The sequence below is a fragment of the Grammomys surdaster genome, unplaced genomic scaffold (genome assembly GCF_004785775.1).
Source record: "Grammomys surdaster isolate TR1022 unplaced genomic scaffold, NIH_TR_1.0 126187, whole genome shotgun sequence".
NCBI lineage: Eukaryota > Metazoa > Chordata > Mammalia > Rodentia > Muridae > Grammomys > Grammomys surdaster.
The window spans coordinates 7,617,063-7,641,972 of NW_021620993.1; the positions used below are offsets into that span (position 1 = coordinate 7,617,063).

Below are 24,910 nucleotides of genomic sequence, written 5' to 3' on the forward strand. Positions count from 1 at the left end.
TATGTAGGTTTTATCGGTGAACCATATTGTATTCACCAATTTTCTCTTGAACTTTTGTACCAGTAAGTTTTGTTTCTGTAGTGTTATTATTCTCAATTTCTGTTGTGCCTTTAGAAAATAATTTGAGTTTCGCCTTGACCTCTAGCTTAATAACTAGAACATGCCAAGTTTCATTGCTGCTAAATATTGTTATTAGTCAGAACTCAATTCAAGTAATAGAAACCCAACTCAAAGTAACTTAAACAAAAAAGGGAATTTATTGGTTCACATAACTGAAAAGTCTAGGTGATGTACTATTAGCTTCAGGCACAGTTGGATACAGGGGCATAAATGTGGTCATCAGAACTTAAGTCTCTTCCTCTTTTGGCTCCATTTCCCTCTGTACTGGCTTCATTTTCTGCCTGGTTCATTCAACATAGTAGGCCCTGTTGGTTTGAGTTTTCTCCTACAAAGCTAAAGCATCTAAGAGAACTTCTCCACAACTGAGAAAACGTCTAGGGTTGATTATCATTGGACAAACTTGAATCATGCATCCATTCCTGAACTAATCACTAGAGTCAAGATGGACTTTGCTGTGATTGATGAGGTTGCAACAAAATGTCCAGCACAAAAAGACTGTCTAAACCACAAGGACTGAAAATTGGAAGAGATGGTTCCAAAAATCATCAGGAAGTTAAGAGTGAGATGGAAATGGTCGCTGGGCAATAAAAACTAGCATCCAGGATAAGACCAGATATAGAGCTTAATCTCTGCCCATAAAGTTGACTTTTAGCAGCTGGTATTTCTTCCTTGGTAATCAAATTCTAAAAATCATCAGGAGTGATGTCTGTAATTCACTTGAATAGACAATAATTTCCATTAGCATCATAGTCTAGGATTCACCATAAGGTCCCCATTCAAGTCAGTATTATCAGAGCCCCACTACAATGGTGATGTGAAGCAGGGAAACTAGCCTCCTACTTGGCAAGCAGGTCTATGAAGGTATTTTAGTGGTAAATTAAGTTCAGCAGTAAACTTGGTGTTGCTGTTTCTTGTCAAGGTGAATTTACAATTTCTGGGCCAATCATATTTATTTCTGAGTTACCAAAGAAATAATGTACTCTGCTGTCAACCTTCTATACTCCTGTTAGATCAAATAGATGTTTCAGGCGTTGAAAATAAGCACGGTTGTTCTCTGCTTCTCTACTTAAAGTTGCTGGCCAAGATATGCGGCATGTTCCTTCCTGTTCTGGTGGGGTGAGGTACGGGTTCCTTCTATTCAAAATTCCTTGGTGGAATTGGGCACAAGAGAAGCTGAAACTGACTGTAGTCTTCTCAAAACCAGTTAGTCTGATTGCAGTAGCATGTCAAAAAAGGCAGGTTAAGAGCTGAAGACAGGTAAACAGACAAACAACTTAAGCAGGACCAGCCATACCAATGATTAAGTTATAATCTAGAACAGGCAGATTAACAATGAAGCTCTGTAAATTAGTTTTTGTCCTGGGTACTCCACAGGGTTTAGTCCAGACATTATTTTTGGATATTAAAAAGGGCCAGTTGGGTATAGCAGCTTTCATTTTCTTGCTCATCTGTGCAAGAACTGTCAGCTTAGAAGGCTATCCTCAATGCAGACTTGAGGTTCTAGTTATGAATCTATGCTACATCTGGGAGCAGTAGGATTGTAGAGCCAGGTTTGTCATAGTTGGCTCTACTTTCTTTGGTAATCAAGTCTTCACTTTCTGTAATATAGCCCATCTCTAAGAATCATCTTAAAAGCAAGTCAAGACCTCAGACTGGTTGGGTAGCACTGTTGATTTAGATGAAATCCAAGACATGAAGATAGTAGAAAAGGCCCTAGATTAAGGCTTTTGCCTTAAGTTTTGGTTCTTTCTACTTATCCAATCACTGATTAAATTCCCGATTCTTTGTTTTAACTGAGTACGGCAGGAGGGAATAACTGGCAGTGTAGCTTAGTTTTGTTTTTAAACTAAAAAAAAAAAAAGAGCTAGCAATGTAGAGGTAATAGAAAAATGAATCTGTAGTTTCCTTACAAATCGTAGTTGCATATACAAGCAGAAGTCATTCAGAGTTTGATTTGTTAACTGTGAGCAGTCTAGATAACCAGATCTGAGTCTGATTTGCTGATTTGTGGTGAGAATCATGTAACCATGATTAGAGGATAAGAAACAAGGATATAAAGAAGGCAGTTTCAACGTTTACCCAGTGCACTCAGAGTAGCATTTGGCCCTTAAATTGACTACAAAGTAGAGAAATGAGATTTTTCTCAGGTCACAAATTGAAGTCTTATTTACTATGATGATTTGGATAATCAGGAATTTTATCCTTTCTACAAAAGTAATCTTAATGTCCTAAGAAAGAATACTTCATAGTAAGGAATAAAGTCAGTCACTCTGTTAAGTGAAGAGACAGGTGAAATTCCATTGAAATATCCCAAGGACAGAAACTCAGGAATACTGAAAAAAAAATCCTTAGCTGTCATTTATAGATGATTTTTTTTTCCAAGTTAGTCTATTTTTCCAGCGAACAGGTTGACAATATGCTACTTTAAGTGATTACCAAGCTATCATAGCCTAGAGTCAAATGCCTATGTCAAACTTTGCCTATCACACACATACAGTCGATGGTATCAGGCATGAAGACTAATCATTTACTATTTCACTGGGTAGAGGGAAACTTTCCAGCCACATTTTAAGTCACACCTATGATAAAGGATGCTCAAAGAGTGTGTCTTCAGGATCATCTGTTCCATGTAGTGGTGAGTAGTTAATTTTGAATAGACAAGTATAGACGTGTTGGAGAAATTTAGTTTTGGTTTTTTAAGCCCTGGAAAGAGTATTTATTAAATAACAAATAAACATTGAGCAGTTTAATAACTACTAGTTGCATCAACATGACTTGAAACTTGAGACAATGAATAATAACCAGGTTGCAAATCCCTTTAGGAAAAATTGTATTTCAATTCTGCTTCATAGTTAATGGTTATCCTTTGTACATGGAATACCATAGTTAATGAGGAGAGGTCAAATGAACAAATTGGTCTAAGATGGCCTCAAGGAGGCATCAGCTTCAATACCAGCTCTCAGGCAATTTACATAGACTTCCAAGTCATGTACTTCCAGTACCACTAGTTAGAGGTTTCTGAAAGTTAATGGGGTTCTTCAGTGTAGGATACATATTCATTGTTCTCCATGAAGTCCACCTTGGATGGAATGCTATTAATAAAGCTTCATTAGACAATGCTGTATTATCATCATTCTCTGGATAAAGCATCTCCAAACATGTTGAGCATCAACTGAGTATGAAGTGTTTTGAGTTGAAAGTACATAAAAGAAGAGAATGCCATTCAGGTCAAATACGTCTAGGGGAGTGGTTTCAAGCAGGATTTTCGGAAGAATTTTACATAAGGAAGTCCCTTTAGGCATCACCATGGTGGTAAAGGAAGATGGTTGTAGCAGGTTGTACTTCACTACTTCATCCAGAGCAGCTTCACTTTACTCTGGACTTCCACATAGCTTTCCTTCAAAGAACTTCATGAGCACAAAGCCTTTGGAAAATCAGTGATAAGTTGTTCACAAAATGCTGAAATACAAAAAATAGGTCATGGAAACCAGAATGTGGGTAAGCAAGCTCAATGCTAAGACAAAGCAGACAAGTTTTTCTATTCTTTCTCTAATGTGGACCATGTTACAGATTAATAGAATTAAAGTTTTATTAAAATTTTTGATTAAAGTTGAGCTTAAAAATGACTACAAGGGTTAACCTTGGCTGTTTCATTAAGTATCTAAGCAGCACAAAATTAAAAAAAGACACAAAATTGAGAGGGTAGGGAATAATTTTGGGGAAGTTAGGGGAATATGATCAAAATACATTGCATGAAATTCTCAAATAAGTGATAAAAATAAATTATTAAAAAATGACTACCAGGGAACAAGATTGTTGGTTTTAAGTTGTAATAGCATTGGAAAATGTATCCATTTCTTTGCAAATATTACTTGAGAAGTCCATGGTTGGATGACTCCACTAAAGCAGTAAGATCTTAGTGGTCCACAACTCTAATTCTATGAAAAATCTCTTCTTTTTTTTCTCCTTACATACCTGAGAAGCAATCCCCTTAAAAGTTACAGGACTCTAATGATAAGTTATTGCTAACTTGACCAAGACAAAAGTCATTTCCCTCCCATTCTTGCCTATTATCCCACAAATATTTTAGAAGTTCCCTTGGCAAAAAGGCAATAATCAAAATATGTAATCCTCAGATGTAACACACTAATTCAATCAGTTAACAACAAAGTATGAGAAAGGATGTTTTAAAGACAATGAATTTATTATGGGTCTCCAAGCCAATCTGCCAATAATTAAGAATCACTGGTTACATAGCTGAGTTTCCCATTCTGTTAAAAAGAATGTAGGGAAAAAAAACAACCCTGCAGCAATCTATGTGTCTGAATGATGTATACAACACTGGGCTCAATGAAGCTTTGCTGCACATCTTGAGACCTTAATACACTACACTTCACTGTTTGTGTGGAAACACATGCTACGTATTTTATCATTGGACAACAAAAACTACAAATTATATACATGTAAGAGCAAATGGCTTATTCTACATATTAATTTGGGAACAGAAAACTATAGGTAAGCTTTCTGTGTTCAGGAACATTATCAAAACTTAAAGCAATCAACAGAAACAAGTGCAGATCTAACAAGTATAGTTAGTTCTTGGGGAGACCATGAAAATAAACAAGAAAATCTAAAAACTTTTGTTTCATATTGTATATTCTGGTTTCCTTTTTAAAAAACAAAACAAAAAACAAAATCATCAACAACCACCAGGGAGACTGCTTATTCCTACACTTTAGGGTTGTCATCAAGGGATTCTGGTCTAGCTGTGGTTATTACAATTGCACTTCAAACATTGTGTGTGCTCTAATAAGGATACCATATAAATCAGAAGCAGATCTATTTTTCGGTCTCCAGTCATTTTAATACTATGGATAAGGTGAAAGCTAAGATAATGCCAAGAGTAATACTGGACTGGGAGTCAGAAGTACTAACTTCTACCACTATGTCACCTAGGAATTGCTAAAGTACCTAAACTTCTGTTCTCTCATTTCAAAAAGTGGTGTGACTATGTTGGTAATTGGCATAAATGTATATGAAAGTGCTTTGAACCTGTAAAGTGCTATATAAACAGAAGAGATTACCATGTAGGTTCTATCTTGATATATCAAGAAGCCTTTTCAGGAATCTGGTTGAAGCCTTCTGAGATGGTTAAGTAAAGGGATTCCTCAGTAGAATTTCTTAAAATTGGTGTGAAAAGTTTTGGTTCCTGAGTAACCCGAAGATGATACTATGAGGAATTCAATATGCCTTGGTTTCGATCCCAATGAGTCAGAATATCTGCTTTCTCATTCAGTAGATAGCTACAGACTTGAAGTAGGAAAGTAACAAGAGTCCAGTGACCTTGACAGGATCCTAGGCAGTCCATGAAACTTCAATCATTTGAGATTGTGGAGTAGGGGCCAATGCTGTTCTCAGAGATGATGCCTTTCTTCAGACAGTGTTGACAATATAAACAAAACAAAATCCCCTGGTCCAAGTTTACTATGTGTCTCTGAAGAATAAACTGCAGAATTGAACTATACATTTATGGAATAAACTTGGCCTTCGTTGTCATAAAATAGCTTCAGTTATTTGGCTTGAAGACTCTTGACTGCACTATAAAGGGCTGTGCTAAATCTGGGCAGAGTAGGACAGGAGTGGAGGTAAAGGCCACATCATGATGGCTGAATGCTTCTTGGGTCACAGTGGTCCACTGGAATGGTGTCTTCTTCAGTAGTAAGGTGGTAGGAATCACCATGGACAAAAATCCAAGTACCAGGTCTGTAGGCAGATGGAGTAGCAGAAGCAAGGTCATTGGAGGGTCCAGGTGAACATTCAGCAATCAGGAGGCACGGGACTAGAAGGGGCAGGGAAAAAACAGGTAAAGTAACAAACACATGGAATTATAAACAGAGGAGTCTAACACTGGGGTGGGGGCCTTCTATCAGCATATCTACTGTCTGATGGGTATTCACAAGCCTGGCTTAGATGGTGATAGAGAAACTGCTAGATGAGAGGGTCAACAAAAAAGTGAAAGCTGGATGAACAAAGGCAAAAAGTTTCCTGGCAAAGTTAACGGTCTCAGGGATGCAACAAATGGAAAATGCCTTAAAAGTCCTACACTGGGGCAGTAATGTATGCTCAGGTATTGTATAAATAGTTAATGGGGGTTTCTATTCCTACAACATTCAGGTTGGACATTAGTTGGTAGGGAGAAAAAGTGTTTTCACAATTGGCAGACACACAAAAACATGATTTTAGGTAACATACCAATTTTACCCTTAACTTTCCTGGTGCCGTCCTAATGCTGTCCTCCTTTAAACACTGCCCTAACTGTTATATTAAGTTCTATTTTGAGCAAGACAGTGTAAGGCCTTGGTGGTCCCCATTCTTGACTATAACACCCCCAATCTGACTCAGTTTTTTTTTTTTTTAAGGTCATATAGTTCTCTAGATTTTTTTAAAAAAAATCTAGGATTAAGAAATGAAACATGAAATCTAATCAATTCTTTTTATCTAAGGTAATGTTACTTATAATGTAGCAATTATAAACACACTGAGGATTAAGGGTCCCTGCTTTTAAAAAGGCTTCATTAGAAATGGTGGTATGTTTGGGCAAAGATACATAAAACCAAGACTCTTACTTTCAGTGTTTGCTATATAGAAAGAGAACAAATGCATGCAAGGAACCAGACTTTGCGTATAAGAGATTAAAGTTACCCTAAAGATGTTCTTTTTAATATTAAGAGAGTTACAGGGTTAGAGATCATCTTAGTTATATGAAATGGCAGAGATCTGTCAGGTAAAGAACCATGGAAGTGTATTTCCAGGGTAAAGAGAGTATGAACAGCAGAAGTGCAGAAATGAGAAGTAAGGCATTTTGGAAAATGGCAAGTACCGTAGTTCACTTTGGATGGAGTGTTGTCAGTTTGCACTGAGGGTCTGGACAGAAACTTGAGTCTTCAAGTTCCCAGTAACAGTGCTGGTGGCAGTGCTTGGTGAGTTGTTGCCTCTTTATTCACAGCAAGATCAACAGTTCCAAAATTGAATACAAAACGTCCGCCTCCAGAGTTCCTGTCATATCTTGACAAGCTCTTCTGGGTCACAGGTCCAGTTCTTGAAAATCTGGGAGCCTGGAGTCCATGGTGGCAGCTACACTGAAAAGTGTATCCACTCCAACTACTGCAAATACTTCATGAACCTCCAATCTGAGACATCCATGTTTTGCCATGGAATTTCAAGCTTTTAAGTTCCAGTTGATTTTTTTTTTCTCTTTCTCCAGAGGAAAGCCTTTTAACACCACAGTCTTAAAGAGTCTTTTGAGGTACATCCAGATTTAATTACAAAAGAGCTAAGACCAACACAGTTTTTCTTCAAAACAGTCATTTCTCTTGAAAGAAAACCATTTGTCTCTGGCCCTTTGGTAAAGGGAATATAGTCAACTTATTTTTTTTTAGACATTTGAATAAAATATCAGAATTGGTAACATCTAATCATACAAAATACACTTAAATATGTTTGTTTGTGTTCACTTGCTTGGAGAGCTGTACCACTTGATAAGCACCACGCCACAAAACGAAAATGTTTGAAAGCCAACTGTTCAAACATTTTAATAGTGTTTGCAGGATAATGGCCTGGAATTTGATAAAAGCAGCTGACAATAAACAGACAAACGGCATTTTGGCCATTCAGTCTCACATTTGCAAGCAATTAGAATACAAGGCTGGCTAGGAAAAAGTTAAGCTTCAAAATGATTCCAAATATACTGATTCTGTGTTTCAGCCAGAGTCCAACAAAACTTTTCAGAAACCTTTAACCTTCAGTTAAAAAACAAAAACAAACGAAACAAAACAAAACAATCCCAAATATCTTCAGGAATCCAACACCTGGTTCAGTCTGTTCCAAGGAGCCCGCCTGCTAAAAATCCATGTGCACCATTAACTGGTTTTGGCAGCACCTTTTAAAATAAGCCTGTTCACTATCAACCACGTAAACCAGGGATACAAAATAGGAGCAAATAATGGATGTCAATCACGGTTGTAAAAAATAGATAACGAAAGAAAAGTAGTCAGGCACCAGTACAAGCAGCAGAAAACAATCGCTGGGCCAAAGATTACACTTCTTGTTACTAGAGAACACATTCACTCCTAATTGTAGCTGCTTTATATTGGGTGCCATTGTACCATATGCATCAGCCACCCTTTTAGGCACCCTATGGTGAGAGGAAAGGGCTTAGAATAAAAGCCAAGCAGTGAAGTGATGTTACCCGAAACAGCCATTATGCGTTAAGAAGCAGCTCACATATACCAGGGACTCAAATGGGGGCTTCATATTGGTTGTGAAGGGTCCCAAATGGCATGTAGGCCTCAGTTTCCTCCCGGTGGCAAAAAATGTTCTAAACTCTTCTGGGTCATAGCCCCTTAGGAAAACTTGCTACTGAAGGATTTACTCATTCCCCTAGAAAACACTTTCCCACGTGTTTCTGTACAGAAGAAGTTCAGGGAACCTTCCGATCTCCAACTCCAAGAAAAGGTTCCTGAACTTAATTTCAGGGAATGAGCAATTGCTATGTCTTCTTGCAACTCAAAGAAAAATAAAAACAACAATCATCTTTATGTAAACCGACACTTTGAAGAGAGCTTCCAATTCCATACACACACTGATGATAGGCAGAGGAGGAAACTGAGGCGCAAACAAATTATAGAGTGACTTGCCTAAGGTCACTCGGCCAGCGAGTGGCTAGGCCCGGAAGCAAACCCAGATCTTCCGACTCCGGAGCTCAAATCCCCACCCCGGAGCTGCCGCCAGAGCTCTCGCTCCCCACTAAGGTGGCATAAGTAGGAAAAGGCAAAGGAGAAAGCCCACCACCAACCATCCTCCAGCTCCCTCCTGACCCTCCAACTGGGTCCTAGCAGGCCCTGAAGGGTGGCGCCAGGCCTCCAGGCCGGCCCCGGCCACCCCAGCCTCTCCCGCCGCCTCCCCGGGAGCGGGGCGGAGCAGTTGCCCGCCGCCGCCAACCACCCGGACGACCCCTCGTCGGATCGCAAAAGCATAGGCCGCCGCCCGAGTTCTGCGTACGAGAAGAAAGACGCGGCGCGAGCGCCAACGGCCACCGGGCGCGCGCCGCGGCGGCCGGGCCTGCGCCCCAAGAGCTGGATGCCAGAGCAGGAGAAAGAGCCGCCAACCGATCGCTCGATCGACCGCACGCCCGCTCCTTCGCCCTACCAGACCGGGGAGGGGGGGAGGGCGCGCCAGGGCTTCTTCGAGTTAGGGGCCTGACTCCCCGGCGACAAGACAAGATGGCTCCTCCGCTCTGCGCTGCAGCTACCGTCCCGGCTGCGTCGCTCGGCCCGCCCCCGGTACTGTTCCTTTAAATGGCGGTGAGGGTCAGGAAAGCAGGAAGAGAGGCGTGCGCCCTCACGTGATGGGGGCGGACCGGCCAAGCAAGTTCCGGTCACGTGGGACAACGTTGCCCGCCAATCAGAAGGTGGAGTCTCAGGGCGGGGGCGGGAAGACTTCGAGCTTTGTGATTGGCCAAAGGTGCGGTGGAGGCCTCGGCGGCAGGGCCGTCGGGAGTGAGCGAGGTGATTCGCGCTGCGTGCACTTACGGAGACAAAGCGGTGGCTGAGGTAGCTGTGGCGGCGGCAGCATCGGCCGCAGAGACGTCCTAAACGCTGAATCTCGTGACGCTCGTCCTGTCATCGTCTGTTCAGGCGCGGCGTGTTGCGGCGCGAGCGGCTGCGGCAGCGGCAGCGGCGGCAGCGACAGCACATGGTTCCAAGAGCGCGCTGCGGTGGTTGAGTTCCAATTCCGCGGGCAGGGACAAAGGCATCTGCGAGCTGCAGGCAACGCCCGATCCGATCTGCTGGTGCACTCGCCACTGTCTTCTGTTCCCCCAGGATCTGGGACTAACTCCTCTGTCAGTAGCGAGGAGGTGGCCAGAGGACCCAGGCCTGGGAAGGCCTGAGGGCCCGAGGCCATCTTCTGAAGGGTGTGGGGGAAGGGCGCGCCTGAGGTGATTCCGGAGGGTATATTGTGAGGTGTTTCTGTGGGCCACTGTGAGTAATTTCACCTGTGGTGATTGTGGCATAATAGCAAGTTGTGTTGGGGCGGGGTTTGGGAAAAGAAATCTGTCAGTCAGCACCAAGGACCTTTCTGTTGGGAAGCGGTGAAGTCAGAAATAGCATCCACTCTACTGCACTGTCCAGTAGAGCACTTTTTTGAGGAGCCTGGTGTCTTCGGTGGTGACAAAGTCTTCGGTGGTAATGATGTAGGTGAACCGTCAGCTTTATGACAGAAGTAGGTCAATTTCCTGAATTTAGGAGAACAGAAAAGGACTTGAAGACCGTGAAATTGAAGCTGTAATAAACCGCCAAGTTTGAAGACCATTCAGAACCATTCACTTTTGGTGTGCGTCGGAATTGTGTGAAGGAAGCTTGACCTTGAGAGCACTTAAGGACTGTAGGTTTAGGATATCATTCTTTCCAAAGTATTTCATCAGAGTCATTGAAATACTTAAATCACTCGCAGTTTCAAATATCTTACTATATTTTGGATAGCTACTAGGGAATTTTGTTTCATGTGTCACTAAGAAGCACAAATTTACCCTTTACTGGACAGAATCCTGGGGAAATCTATTTCACTATATGTACTTTCCTGTTAACGGGCAAAGACTGAAGACTCATCGAAGTTATGGCCTTCACAAATTACAGCAGTCTCAACCGAGCTCAACTAACTTTTGAATATCTCCACACAAATTCGTAAGTATCTTGTAGGTGCCACTGAGGTAACCAGTAACAACTCCTTGATGTTAATATGGAAATCCTTTCTCCAGAAAATTTTGCTTTTTTGTTCTTTGGCATGTGTCATTGGAGTAAGATGTATCACTGGATGTCTTGAGCTCTGTATTGAAGAACTGAGATCAGTGAAATATTTGTTGGTAATCTAGAAGAAAATGATTTTCACTTACTGGATCAAAAATTTCAAAATACAAACTTTATATCAAGTGATATATTGAGTTGTTTCATCCAAGTGTTTAATAGGAATCCTACAAAACTGCTCTTTGGATCACCAAAAATTGGACCATCTAGTATCAACTGTTGCACATCTTTAGGAACAGCCTAGACAATTGGGTTTAAAACAAGTGTTTCTAACAACAGCAACAACCACAAGATGATGATCAACTTGGAAGAAGAAAACATTTGTTGATTTTCAACAAACAATTGGTTTTATCTTTTTGGCAAATTAGCAGTACATCCAATGTAGTTTATATATGCTAAGGAGGAGTGGAAATTTCTTTAAAAGGCCTTGATTTAGGTAGTCTTTTCCCAAAATATATGAAACCACAGATGCATGCTGTGTTCATGGTTCTTGAGTAACATCATCATTTTGTGTGGAATATTTTAGAGTTTATTTGTTTAGTTAGTTTGGAAACAGGGTCTTCCTATCTAGCTCTGACTGTCCTGAAACTTATTGTTACAGATCAGGCTGGCCTGGAACTCAGAGATCTGCCTGCCTCTGCCTCCTAAGTGCTGGGATTTTAAATGTGTGCCACCAAACCCTTCATTAAGTTATCCTGCCAAAAATCTCTTTCCATTCACCATCTAAGTGCTGGGATTATAGGTGCATGCCACCAAGCCCTTCAATAAATTATCTTGCCAGAATGTAATCTTTCCATTCACCTGTTACTTTTGGGCTCAAGGTAAGTATTAAGAGTACTTGGATGAGGAGGTAATGAAAAGCTAGATGAATAAATGGTTTAGTCAGAAGAACCATCTGCAGAGTAGAGACTTCAGGTATCTCATAATAGTACAGTAATTTTTCTAGTCTTTTGTGATTCTATGACACTTAAAAAAAACTTATGAATAGTAAATTTTTTCAGTGCCAAGAGGTTTTATTTTGCATTATCTAGAAAGGTGTTTTTGTTTTTCTTTTAATTGAGGTAGATCAGTTTAGAGATGATACTACAGAAATTACTTTGGATACAGATTATGAATCTGGAACCTAGTTCACTAATCAAAGATCCTAGCACAGTGGCCTTTAGCCACACTTTTAATGTTCTTTTTATTGAACTACATACTAAGAATAAGCGGGTGAAGGAACTTAAATGTTCATGTCTGAGTGTGTTCTTTAAAGAGATCAGATTTGAGTTTTGAACTGGCAGAGCAAATTTGGAATTATAACTATTCTGAAATGTGGAAGACCCTGAACTAGCCTTCAAAATCTGTCTTGTTTCAGCATCACTATAGACTCTGCAATAACAATAGTATCAGCAACTCATTGCTTTTAGCTACTTACTGTTTTAAATATAATTTCTAAGACAAATCTATAGGTTTAGAATTAATCATGTCTTGCATTTGAGAAAACTTAGGCTCAAATAAATTAAAGGCTTACAGAGAGGCAGCTGGAGAGGCAAACTGAAGGTACCCAGATTTAAGATAGTATGAAGCATTTGGCTACAGTGCTTAATATTTTTAACCTAATATTGGCTGTTACCTTGAAGGTTTTGTTTTTCTGTTTGTAAGGCAGAGAATTTAACTTCCTGTTTTATTAGTCTTCCATTTTGATTTATTAAATTTCTGAGAATTATTTCTCCCTTTGCTATTGTATACATTATTAACAGTATGTGAACACTGCCAAAGCAAGGAAGTAAACTGAATTACTTGAATAAGGTGATATTGGAAAAATTTCTGTGAATTTTATCCATGTTGAATTGAAATTAGTGCTTGCTTCAACATAGGATTGGCATATCATTTTGGAAACTCTGGAATTTCTTACCTGGACCACAAATTTGATCTTTGAAATGATTCTTTGACTGTGTCTTGTTTTACTTGAAGAAGACATTAACTGTACAGCACCACAATGAGGATGTTTTGTTTTCTTTTAGTCAAGGCTTAACTAGTAGCTGAGGCTGGCTTTGATTCTCAGACCCTCAGCCTCTTAAATGCTGGAATTTCTGGTATGGGCCACAGTCAAGTTTTTTATTTTTGGTTGTTGTTTTGTTTTTGTCATTATGACTTGATTGGAAGTTCATTCTTAGAGAAAAGTAAAACTTTAAAAATTTTTTATGTTTTAACAGTAGAATAGTAGAATGTTCAATAAATCAACTCCAGAGAAGGAAAGGTTGGTCTTACGGTACCTTTGTTCTGTTAAAATCTTAAAAATTTGGATGCTTCCTTCTCTTTCTCTTCCTCTTTTTTTTTTTTTTCCTTTTGAGTTCTGACTGTCTTGGATGGAAGTCAGAGATTTGTGCTTTTCTTTGTCTCCCTTGTGCTGGGATTAAAGGTGTGTCCCACTAGCTTTATTTTCTACCAATTAAGGCAATTAACTATTGTCAACAAATTAAAAAACTCAGCAAGAATTTTCATGGCTTTGAGCTTGTGGACAACTTTTTGGTTTAAATTCAGGTTAACTAAATAGCAAAACCATTTTCTTTATATAACAAGGAAAATGTGAGTTTGTTGTTGGAAATGCTGAGCTGGAAAACTGTTTCTTCTGGGTCACAAGTGTAAAGTCATGATTGAAAGTATCAGTTTATAAAAAGCCTTTGTGATTTACCAATTAGTTGACTTTGGATAATGTGTAAATAAAACTTAGATCTGTGAAGAAGGTTTTTTTTTGTTTGTTTGTTTTGGGTTTTTGTGGTCTTTTTTTTTTTCTTTTTGTTTTTGAGATAGGGTCTCTCCATGTAACCCCAGTTGTCCTGGAACTCACTATTCAAAGTAGGCTAGCATCAAACTCAGAGATCCACCTGCCTCTGCCTCCTGAGTGCTGGGATTAAAGATATCTACAACCATGCTTGACTTGAGAAATATTTTTAAAAATATTTATTATGCCTAAAATGCTAGCTACAGTGTACCCTTTGAAATATTTGGGAAAAAAGGAAGCTTTCATTTTTGTGTATTTTTAAGATTTTTTTTTTAGAACTATTTAGAACAATGGCTTCATCGTTTATAGGCTCTTTCTATCATTTGAGATTCTGAGTATTGTTTCTGACTTTACCAAGAACACCAAGGCCCATTAATGATATGTAGTAGTTCTTATGGAAAAGGGTGTTATAATTTTCCCCATAATTCCTTATAGTTTTACAATCAAAGGCCAGAAATGTTTTCCATTTTTTTTTTTTGAGACAAGCTTTCACATAGTCCATTGACCTTGAACTTGTTAAGTAACCAAGGATGACTTTAACCTTCCAATCTTCTTGCCTTTACATCTGAGTTATGGGCATGTGCCACCATACCTAGTTTTATGTTATACATGTTAGTCAAGTACCCTACCAACTAAGCTACATTCCCCAGCCCAGAAATACCATTTTTTTTTTGTTTGGTTTTTTTTTTTGGTTTTTCGAGACAGGGTTTCTCTGTGTAGCCCTGGCTGTCCTGGAACCCACTCTGTAGACCAGGCTGGCCTCGAACTCAGAAATCCGCCTGTCTCTGCCTTCCAAGAGCTGGGATTAAAGGCATGCGCCACCACCGCCCAGCCCATTTTTTTTTTAAGACAGAAAAATTTGAGCTCTGTTTTATATGTGAGTCGGTACTTTATTCTGATATGTCTTATTACTATACTCCAGAGGCTAATTTTTTGAGATTCATTGACGTGTATTAAAAACATGTTTGTCCTTAAATAAGTGGAATTATTAAAAGTAAAATTGGCTATTTTATATTTCTACATAATCATTTTGGATTGTATAGAAAACTAATTTAATATAATTTTCCGGCTTACATTAAACAGGAAGATAGGTGACTGAAAACTTGAAAACAAGTATTTGAATCCTCTTTTTTTTTTTTTAAATAATTTGAGTCTCTATAGAGACTATCAGGAATTGCCAATGCTGACTAAATTTCAGGTCATCGTGGTGAAGTATTGGAATAATTCAGTTAGTAATAATTGCACCTCAGATAAGACTTAGGATATAGCCAGTGCTCAAAGCTAGATTCCCCTCTTAATAATTTTGTCTTAAAGATAGGATCTAGCTATACAGCCTAGGCTTGCCTAAAACTTGTCATTGTCCTCCCTTGGCCCTGCCTAATTACAGTTGTGTGCCATAATGCCTGGCTATAGATGGACTTTCTTGCCTTTTTACAGTACTAGGGATCTAACCCAGGCAAGTGCTCAGACACTGAGCTACAGCCTCTGTCTCTAGGTTGACTTTTAATTAATGTTATCTTTAACAATTCACTTTAATTTTCCAAAAAATTGTCGGTCTGTCTGCCTCTCTTTTTGATGAGGATTAAGTATAAGGCCCAGATATGCTAGACAAATAATATGCCGCATACCTAGGTCCTCCGTAGATGAGCGGTTCTCAGCCTTCCTAACGCTGCGACCCTTTAATATACTTCCTCATGCTGTGGTGACTCCCAACCATAACATTATTCTTATTGCTACTTCATAACTGTTATTTTGCTACTGTTATGAATCATAATATCAATATTTGTGTTTTCCAATTTGGGGGTTTTTAACCCATAGACTTGAAATTTGAAATTTCCTTAATTTTTTTTGTTTCTTTCTTTCTTTTTTTTTTTTTTTTTTTTTTGACAGTCTCTTGCTACATAGTCTAGGCAGGCCTTGAGTTCTTCATCTTACTATCTCTTGAATGATACAAGGAGATTACAGATCTACAGTTCTATAGGCTCATAGAAATATGGACATTGCTACCATAACTTGTAGACACTTATTTATAATAAAGAGATGACTTTTAAAGGCAAGGCTTCTTTTAGAAATTTGATTTTTTCCAGGTCAAATGCTTATCATTTGGATTTTAGACAGAAGAATTTGAACTTCATTGCATAAGTGAATTGGTGATAAGAAAAAATGTCTGTGTCTTGCTACAACATATCTCTTGATTGTACTGCCTTTGGATTAACAACAGATATATTCACTGATCTCATGGGAGAAAATTTCTTACACAAATTATAGGAAATGATAATTTTACTTATTAAAAATTCACAGTAAAAAAATGAAGAGTAACTGACAAAAGTCAGTTTTCCCGTATAGTTCAGTTAGGAGATTTTATAAACTAATAGTTTATAGTTTGTTTAGACCAATATTATAAGTGGTTTAAGCTCTTAAATGCTAGGTATTAGTGTTATATTTCAATCTAAATTTTTTTAGAAAATGTCATCTTGACTATTGACTGAAACTGAAAAAGCAAGAATAATTTATGAAAATTGATAATGGCTTGTGTCTGTTACTTTCTATTGTTTTTAAAAGTAAAGCTGTTTTTTTGGATGATACTTTGTGGACTTGTTCTACTTTATGTTTAGTGAAGACTGTTCTAAGAAAATACATGCTGGGCAGTGGTGGCGCAGGCTTTTAATCCCAGCACTTGGGAGGCAGAGGCAGGTGGATTTCTAAGTTTGAGACCAGCCTGGTCTACAGAGTGAGTTCCACACAGAGAAACCCTGTCTCGAAAAACCAAAAAAAGAAGAAGAAGAAAAAGAAGAAAAATACATGAATTAAGACAGGGTAAATTGAGCATACCTTTTAGGAGTTTGTGTACCTGAGTGTGATCTGTACCAGTGAAAAAAGAAAACTCATCATCTTGGGGAGCTTATAAACAAAAATACTTATTTTTGACTTTCTCAGATGATGGGAAAAACCAAGTCTTTGTCTAGATCCTTTTTTTTTTTTAATCAAATTCTTCTGTAATTTGATGTGGTCTTCTGGGTATCTAGGGGGAAATTAGCTTTTTTTTGTTTTTGTTTTTGTTTTTGTTTTTTTCTAGACAAGAGTTTCTCTGTGTAGCCCTGGCTGTCCTGGAACTCACTCTGTAGACCAGGCTGGCCTCGAACTCAGAAATCCACCTGCCTCTGCCTCCCAAGTGCTGGGATTAAAAGCCTGCGCCACCACTGCCCAGCGCTGGAAATTAGCTTTTTAAATAGAGACTTCAGTGGTTATTTCCTGAAAGTTTCTGAAAGTCTTGGTTTAGTAATCATATCTTTTCAGAATTCAAGATATTTACTTAGTTAGGATTATATATTTATAATTCCTTCTATGTAGAAATTGACCAGTGCTTAAAGCAATGAAAGATAAAATACAGGCATCTCCCCTAACCTCCTCCCTCCCAGGAAGACTATCACTACTTTTAACAGTGCATGTAGAAATTTAAAGCTTTTTTAAGATGGGCTTTTCTATTAGAAATAGGAAGAATAAGCATTTCTAGCAAATGGCAGAACTTGATGATTAGCTCTAGAAAGGCTTGTATTATGGAGAAGTTGAAATTTAGTACTATACATTAGTAATGCACATGAGGATTTGGGATTTTTTTTCTAAAACCTCTTAAATGTTTTATAACTTTAGACTCCAGTTCATATTACTTTTGTTGACTCTTAAAATTTGTTATTTCAGAACTACTCATGAATTCTTATTTGGTGCTCTTGCTGAACTCGTTGATAATGCAAGGTATGTAGTCTTCCAGCCTAAAATTGCTCAGAGTGGAAACTTTATGGATCATCAGTATCTTTGCTCTCAGATGACTTGAGAGAAAGACATTTTTGTTGTATTTGTTATAACTCCTAAGAGACTTGTTAACAAAAAGTATTTTTATTAGCACAGTAATTGACACTTTTCTTGATTACCTTAATCATTCATTGTTCTTTGTGATCTAACCTAAAAATAGGATACTAACCACTTCCAAACCACCATCCCTTGTGTATTAGATCATGATAATTGTGAAAAGTAGGGAATTAAGATAGATTCAAACTGATGGGAACATAGGTTATAATATTAATTTGTGCTGCTAAGACGATATACCACTGAATGCCTTTAAAACTAGGCCAGAGTTTTACATCTTCTCCCAAATACATGTTTTTATTGTAAGTGGATGTTTTTTAATCATTATCTTCCATTGTGGCTTTTGTTGTTTGTCATTTTGAGACAGGACCTCACTGTGTAACTCTGGCTGGCCTGTTACTCAATTGTGTAAATAAGACTAGGGTGACTTTGAATTTACAGAGCTCCCCTGACCTCTTCCTCTCATGCGCTGTGTGCTGTGTGCTACTATGCCAGGTCTAGTATCTTCCATTGTTAGCAACAGTGTTTGTAAGGAATTATGTTTCAGGATTCACATATTGTATTCTTAGTGTTAAAAGAATATACATATTACTGTATAAGACCAAATAAAAGTTGGGGTTTGTTCACAGACAAAGACTAGTTCAAACAAAGATTCTATTTATAGATATATTATGAAAATATCTTAGTTTTATTGAATGTAAACTAAAACTCAGATGTATTATTTATTGATGAGTGTAGCTGCTGTTCAAGAATAAGACCTGAGTTCCCAGCACTAATAAGAGCCTGGCCTAAGAGTGCATGCTTGTAACTCCAATGCTTGAGGATGAGGAAGGGAGAAAAGAAACTCTGGCACTTGCTGGCTAGCCAGTTTAGCTGAGTCTTCAAGATCCATGTTCAGTAAAAATAAGGTAAAGGGTTCAGTAAGATGAAGGCTCAGCCTGCTGCTAAGCTGATGACCATTTTGAATCCATGTGGTAGAAGGAGAGAACCAACTCTTCCAAATTGTTCTATGACCTCATATGCTCCATGACCATGCACACGAACACACAACACATTAAATAAGTGTAAAAAGAAGAAAAAGTGGAGAACAATGAAAAGAGGACACTCAGTATCAACCTTTAGTCTTCACATACATACTTGCCCAGGTACATTCACATGTATATGAACATGTACATACACATGTACATATATGTATATAATATTTTTGATGAACAATTTTTATAGTGAAATCAACATTTAAAGAATATATCCAGGGAGGTTGAGCATGTAGTGCAAGTTACAGAATGTGTAAAAATCCTATGTTTTATCTCTAGCACTGTGTAAACTGAGCATGGTAGTGCACACTTGTATTCTCAGTGCTTAGGACGTTGAAGCAGGAGGATCTGAAATTCAAGGCCATCCTTGGCTACATAGTGAACACGGAGATACTAGGATATATGAAGCTCTTAATGTATCCAGTTCCTGTGTGTCTTGTATCCTAAATAATTTGGAGTGCTTGAAATAGTTCATACATATGTCAGAGAAACTGTGTGATCAAGTTAAAAAAAAAAACAGTCTTTTCTATAGCTTGAAAAATTTAAAATAGTATGCATTGCACTATACATTTTGCTGATTGATACTTCATATTCTCATTTGTATCTCAAGGATTTTTTCTTTCTCTTTAATTTTGCAGAGATGCAGATGCCACCAGAATAGACATTTATGCTGGTAAGCCAGACTTTAGACCTTATATTGCTAAACTTTCTTTTTCTTAATGTATTTTTTTACTGTACTTAAGAAGTGAGTGGTTTCTGGAGCCTGGAGATGGCAGAATTTCTTCATGTTATAGGTGGAAATGGGGCAGTCTGATTATATATGTCTTGGAACCTAAGAGATTTATGAGGGTGGTGGAACAGAATAGTGGGAAGTAAAATGACCCAGTATTTCTCATCTTCCTGGAAGGCTAGATATTGTTGGCATTAATCCCTCACTACTCTTGGTAGCAGAGGTCTCTCCCTAAAAAGTTGCTGATGTAGCAGAAATAGCTTGTAATTGGTTTATAGAGATGTTGAGACCACGTATTAGTCAGGGTTCTCTAGAGTAATAGAAGTTAATAGAACAAATATGTATATAATTTATATATGTATGTACATACACACATAGTTATGGGGGATTTATTAGAATGACTTAGAGGCTGCAACTCTAACTCTAATTGGATTCCCCCAATCTAACAGTGGCTGGCTGTGAATGGAAGGAGAGTCCAAGAATCTAGTAGTTTCTCAGTCCACAAGGCTGGATGTCTTTAGCTAGTCTCAGTATACACTGGAATTCCAAAGAGGTGGGTTCTAATTCCAGTGAAGGAATGGATGTGCTAGCAAGATGAGGGCAAGTAGGTAAAGAGCAAAAGCTTCTGTCTTCCATGTCCTTATATAGGCTTCCAGCAGAAGGCATGGCCCAGATTAAAGGTGTATGTTCCTGCCTCAAGATTCAGATCAAATTCATGTGCCTTTCTACCTCAATGATCCAGACTAGAAGTGGATCCACCCATTTCAAACCAAGCAGAAAATCCCTTACAGGTGTGACCTCTATTTCTGGTTTCCAGTTAATTCTAGATGTGGTCAAGTTGACAACCAAGAACAGCCATCATAAATCCACCCTTGTCAGCTTGTCACACAGTCATCTCTTTATGTTGTGATTAATTTCCAAATGAAAATAATAACCAGGTCATAATAATGCCTAAATTATAGCTATCCCACATACAATTGCAGGTATGTTATATATTTAACAAGGTTATAATTATACCTAAAATGACATAACTATTCCTTGTAAAACCTCAAACTCATTATAAATTTAGAATAGGTGGAGATGTCCCTTGGGGACATTGTTTTAGTATCTCAAACTTAAATATGATAACCATTGATACTTCTTAATTGATGTTATATTGCATGATAAGGAAATTGAAAGAAAACACAAATATCTGTACAAACACATTCTTAACAAAATATGATAAAACACTTATGTCAATTATAATCCTCGTTTCCGTAATTGTACATGTGGCTTTAGCTGGTATTTATAACTATCTTTTTCTACTACCCATTCTATTCCACCTCTGTCAAGCACCTCACTGGGTCTTTTTTCCCCCCTTGGAGGAGTGATCTATATCTTCATTCCTGAAGAATCTGTGCCTGGATTAAGCTGTTGTTATTTCCCATTGACTTAATCACAGGACCTGGTAGCACCAAGAGACACCCTAAAAGATCTTCTGCACTTCAGACACAATTCTTACCTCCGTTGTGCAGAAGCAATCCAGTTTCCCTCATGGTAATCTGGATCAGTCACCCCTCCTAACACCGTTACTCTTTTCTTAGCCTGTTGGTTTAAAGGCATTAGAAACCCAGAGTGGCCAGGAGGAAATCAGAGCTTCAATGGCATGTTTGTTTTGTCTCTTGATAGAAACATTCCCCATTCTGAAACCAAAGCTTCTAGGTCAGCAGAACTTAGGGAAAATTTTCATAGTGGGTCACTAGTCGTGATAGTGAGTGGAACTATTCTCTTTTCACCCCTTGATTCCTGGACCCACGGATTCTGGCAGTGGGAGAGATTGTATCATATATTGGACACTAATTCAAAGCATGTATCGCCTTCTGGAAACCTTGCCATAGCCCTCCAGGCTGTTGCCACTTAATTGGCAGGTGCAACTCTCTCTTCCAAAGGCCATTCCATCAGTGTTGTAGAGAACATGGTAAGACCAGTGAATTCCATGGTTGTGGGCCCACTGTTGCCCTTCTCTGGCTGTGTAGTGAGTTCCTTGATCAGAAGCAATACTGTGTGGAATACCATGATGGTGAATAAGGCCTTTCTCTAAGTCCATGGATGGTGGTTTTGGCAGAACCATTATGTGCGGGAAAGGCAAATGCATAACCAGAATAAGTTTCTCTTTAGTAAGGACAGAGTTGTCCTTTCCACAAGGAAGTGGTCCAATGTAGTCAACCTGCCACCAGGTCACTGTCTGTCTCTGGTCACCCCAGGAATGATGCCATATCTGGGGCTCAGTGTTTATCTCTGTGGTTGGCAGATCTGGCATTCAGCAGTCGCTGTTGCCAGGTCACTTGTTGAATGGTAATTCATATTGTTAAGTCTATGCATAACCCCATCCCTGCTACCAAGGCCACTTTGTTCATGGGCTCATTTGTCAATGATAGGAATGGCTGGAGAAAAAAGCTGACTGTCCACAGAACAGGTCATTCTATCTACTTGATGATTGAGCTTTTCCTCAGCAGAACTCACCTTTTGATGAACATTTACATGGGACAGAAATATCTTCATATAATTTGTCATTTGGAGAGATCTATTCATATACTTCTTCCCCAGATGTCTTTCTCACCAATTTCCCAATATGCTCTTTTCAAGTCCCTGATCATCCAGCTAGTCCATTTGCCCCTGAATCAATGAGAAACCATTGATTTGGCCATTTCTCCTTCAGAGAAAGTCACTGCTGGTTTAGTAGACAGTGAGGGATTAATTCTCTCAGTGAAGGGTAAAAAGTCAGTATTTTAAGGAGTGAGGCTTAGAGTACTACTTCAAGTGAAAAAATCCTTGAGAATTGGAAGGTTCAAAGTTCTCAGCTTCAATAGGGTCCTCCTATACATTCCAATCCGAAGTTATGGATCCCATTCTCTACCAGTTAATGCCCTTACTTTAACAGTGGACACCCTCTGAGTCTGGGAGTTGAATTTTCAGTGTTGTTTTGCCAACTTTATAATGAGGGCTTCAGTTTGATTTTCCATAACTTGAGCTCTGTGGCTTCTGGAGAGAAGATTTTCTTCTAGGACACACTTAGAAACTTTTAGGCTGTTTATGCACATCTGGAGCTGGTCAATTTTTATCACTAAGTTTTGGTTTGGTTTTTTTTTTTTTTTGTCCTTCACCATATTTTGAGATTCTAGAAGTTGGCTGATTTTATCATGGAGCTCATCCCGAGCCTTTGTCAGTTAATTCATAGATAAATTCCATAACCAACCAGCATTATCATTTTCCCTACTTTTCCCCAAACTGTCATAGTTTTATTTTGTATACAGGGTCACCTAATTTATTACTACTCAGAATTGGTAAATCAGTATAGTTAAATGCATTTATCTCAAGTTCGTAATGTAGTTCATACCATGGGCTTTTAGTGCTCTTCAACCTCCTAGGAGACAGGGTAGCTGGAGAGCCTTTGGTAATTGTAGGTGTTGGCTAATTGAAAAGCCAATTACATGGGCCAGAGAGATGGCTCAGTAGTTAAGAGCACCATCTGCTCTTCCAGAGGTCCTGAGTTCAATTCCCAGCAACCACATTGTGACTTACAACCATCTGTAATGAGATCTGATGCCCTCTTCTGGTGTGTCTGAAGACAACGACAGTGTACTTACATGCATAAAATAAATCTTTAGAAAAGAAAAGAAAACCCAATTACAGATACTTACAGGATTCATCGTTATACTTCTGTTGTTCTAGAATCATGCCTGGTACCAAAATATAATAGTCAGGGCAAAAGACATCAAAAACTCTGTCTTCCATGTCCTTATAGAGGCTTCCAGGCAGAAGGCATGGCCTAGGTTGAAGGTATGTTCCTACCTCAAGACTGAGATCAAAGTCAGGTATCTTTCTACCTCAAAGGTCTATACTAGAAGTAAATCCACCCACTTTAAACCAAGCAGAGAATCCCTAACAAGTGTGCTCTCCATTTCTGGATTCAACCTGATTACATTTGGTATTAACTGGGATGGAAATCATAGACCATCTCTTAGAAGTGTGAGGGTTAAAACTGGACACTGTGGCAGACTCTACTGTCTTGCTTAGTTGGCTCTGCTGTTATATTTTTAGGTCATCTTTCTCCAAGAGTGATAGTAACAATGAAAGAGTTTATAGTCACTAACACTGACCTTTTACTTACTTTTAAAATAGTTTGTTTTCTGCCTGTTCAGTGTTTATAGCAACACCTTTTTTGGTCATTTTGATACTAAAACTTTTTTTTTTTTGGTTTATCGAGACAGGGTTTCTCTGTGTAGACCTGGCTGTCCTGGAACTCACTCTGTAGACCAGGCTAGCCTTGAACTCAGAAATCCGCCTGTCTCTGCCTCCCAAGTGCTGGGATTAAAGGCGTGTGCCACCACTACCCAGCTTTGATACTAAAACTTTGAAAAATGGAATTGAAATCCATTTTTAAATCCAATTTGGTTAATGTGATATGTTTTATTGACATTCTTTTCTAAAATCTTGAAAGATTTTTTTTGAGCAACATGTCTAGCTTTTGGAAATTTGTGTTTATGTGGAACATACAGTTATCAGATACCCTCTTCATGGAATCACTTGATAAATGGGAAAAAAAACCAGAACCATTAGTTAAATTATTAGGAAGGCTCTCTAGATAAGTATTTAGACGAAATTATTTGGAGAAAAAGTATTTCAGAATATCAGCTATCCTGCCAAAATTCTGAAAGCCTTCTGTTAATAAGGTTGCCAAAGTTGTTGAAATACTTTGGATTTGTTATTGTTACTTGTTTTTGGTTTTAGACAGGGACATACTGATTAGCTTTTTAGTCTTAGATGAAAGTAAAAGAAAAAAGTGGAATAGTAAGAGACTTTAAGATAATGATTGCTGTATCTCCTATATGGTGCCATCTTTCCAAGCTATATAGCTGAGTTTACTTGTAGGAATGCTGACAGTTTCCTCTCAGAAAAACAGTGAATATTCAAACTATTATCCAGAGGATTAAGAAAAATGAACTTCTACTTCAAGTAATATTGAAGGAACACATCCTCATAGCTTGAGTTCTTATAAAGGAAAGATCATCTTTGTTCCGTTCTATCACCTTCATTGGGTAAATTTTAGAAGGAAACCCGGGAAAATTAGATTATGGACGGAGTGCTCAATGTGCTTCCTATTTGCTTTGGGAAAAGTCCAGAGGATGAGATGAAGCCTTTGCTCTAAGAACCTAATATCCAACTGAAGAAACAGCACACTACAAATGGTTACAGACATAACTAGACCTCGAGGAGACAGTCATGACAGTAAGAAGCTGGGCATTGTGGTTCATGTGATTATTCCCAGACCTCTGAGGGTAGAGGATCATTCCAATCATCTCTACTACATGGGGAGTTCAAGGACAACCTGGGCTCTATGGTCATACAGTACTTGTAAGCTGCATGAAGAAACTTAAAAACAAAATTCCCTCTCCCTCTCCCCCTCCCCGGCCCCGGCCCCCCCTCCCGCCCCGACGAGCCCCCCCCCCCACCCCCCACCCCCCCCCCCCGGGGGCCGCACGCACCCCGCCGC

General features: G+C 38.7%; 1 protein-coding gene and 1 long non-coding RNA gene across 4 annotated transcripts in view; one reads left to right on the forward strand and one right to left on the reverse strand.

The window, feature by feature from the left end:
- Nucleotides 1-234: 234 nt before the first annotated feature.
- On the reverse strand, nt 235-8,945 carry LOC114613015. Its single transcript, XR_003710115.1, has 3 exons — nt 7,001-8,945; nt 5,205-5,959; nt 235-3,579 (listed from the first exon to the last, which is right to left on the reverse strand). It is a non-coding gene; the product is annotated as an uncharacterized LOC114613015 (long non-coding RNA).
- Nucleotides 8,946-9,842: 897 nt separating this feature from the next.
- Nucleotides 9,843-24,910, forward strand: part of Morc2 (MORC family CW-type zinc finger 2) — a 41,680-nt gene continuing 26,612 nt past the window's right edge. For 2 of the 3 annotated variants that reach the window (XR_003710112.1, XM_028758077.1), the window contains exons 1-3: nt 9,905-10,862; nt 17,449-17,502; nt 19,286-19,320. Coding sequence is in view for 2 of the 3 variants with exons in the window: in XM_028758077.1 (XP_028613910.1) it covers nt 10,795-10,862; nt 17,449-17,502; nt 19,286-19,320 (157 nt within the window). In the remaining variant the exon portion in view is untranslated. Of the gene's footprint in view, nt 10,863-17,448; nt 17,503-19,285; nt 19,321-24,910 lie in introns of all 3 variants that reach the window. The other variant, XM_028758078.1, reaches the window with a different exon arrangement.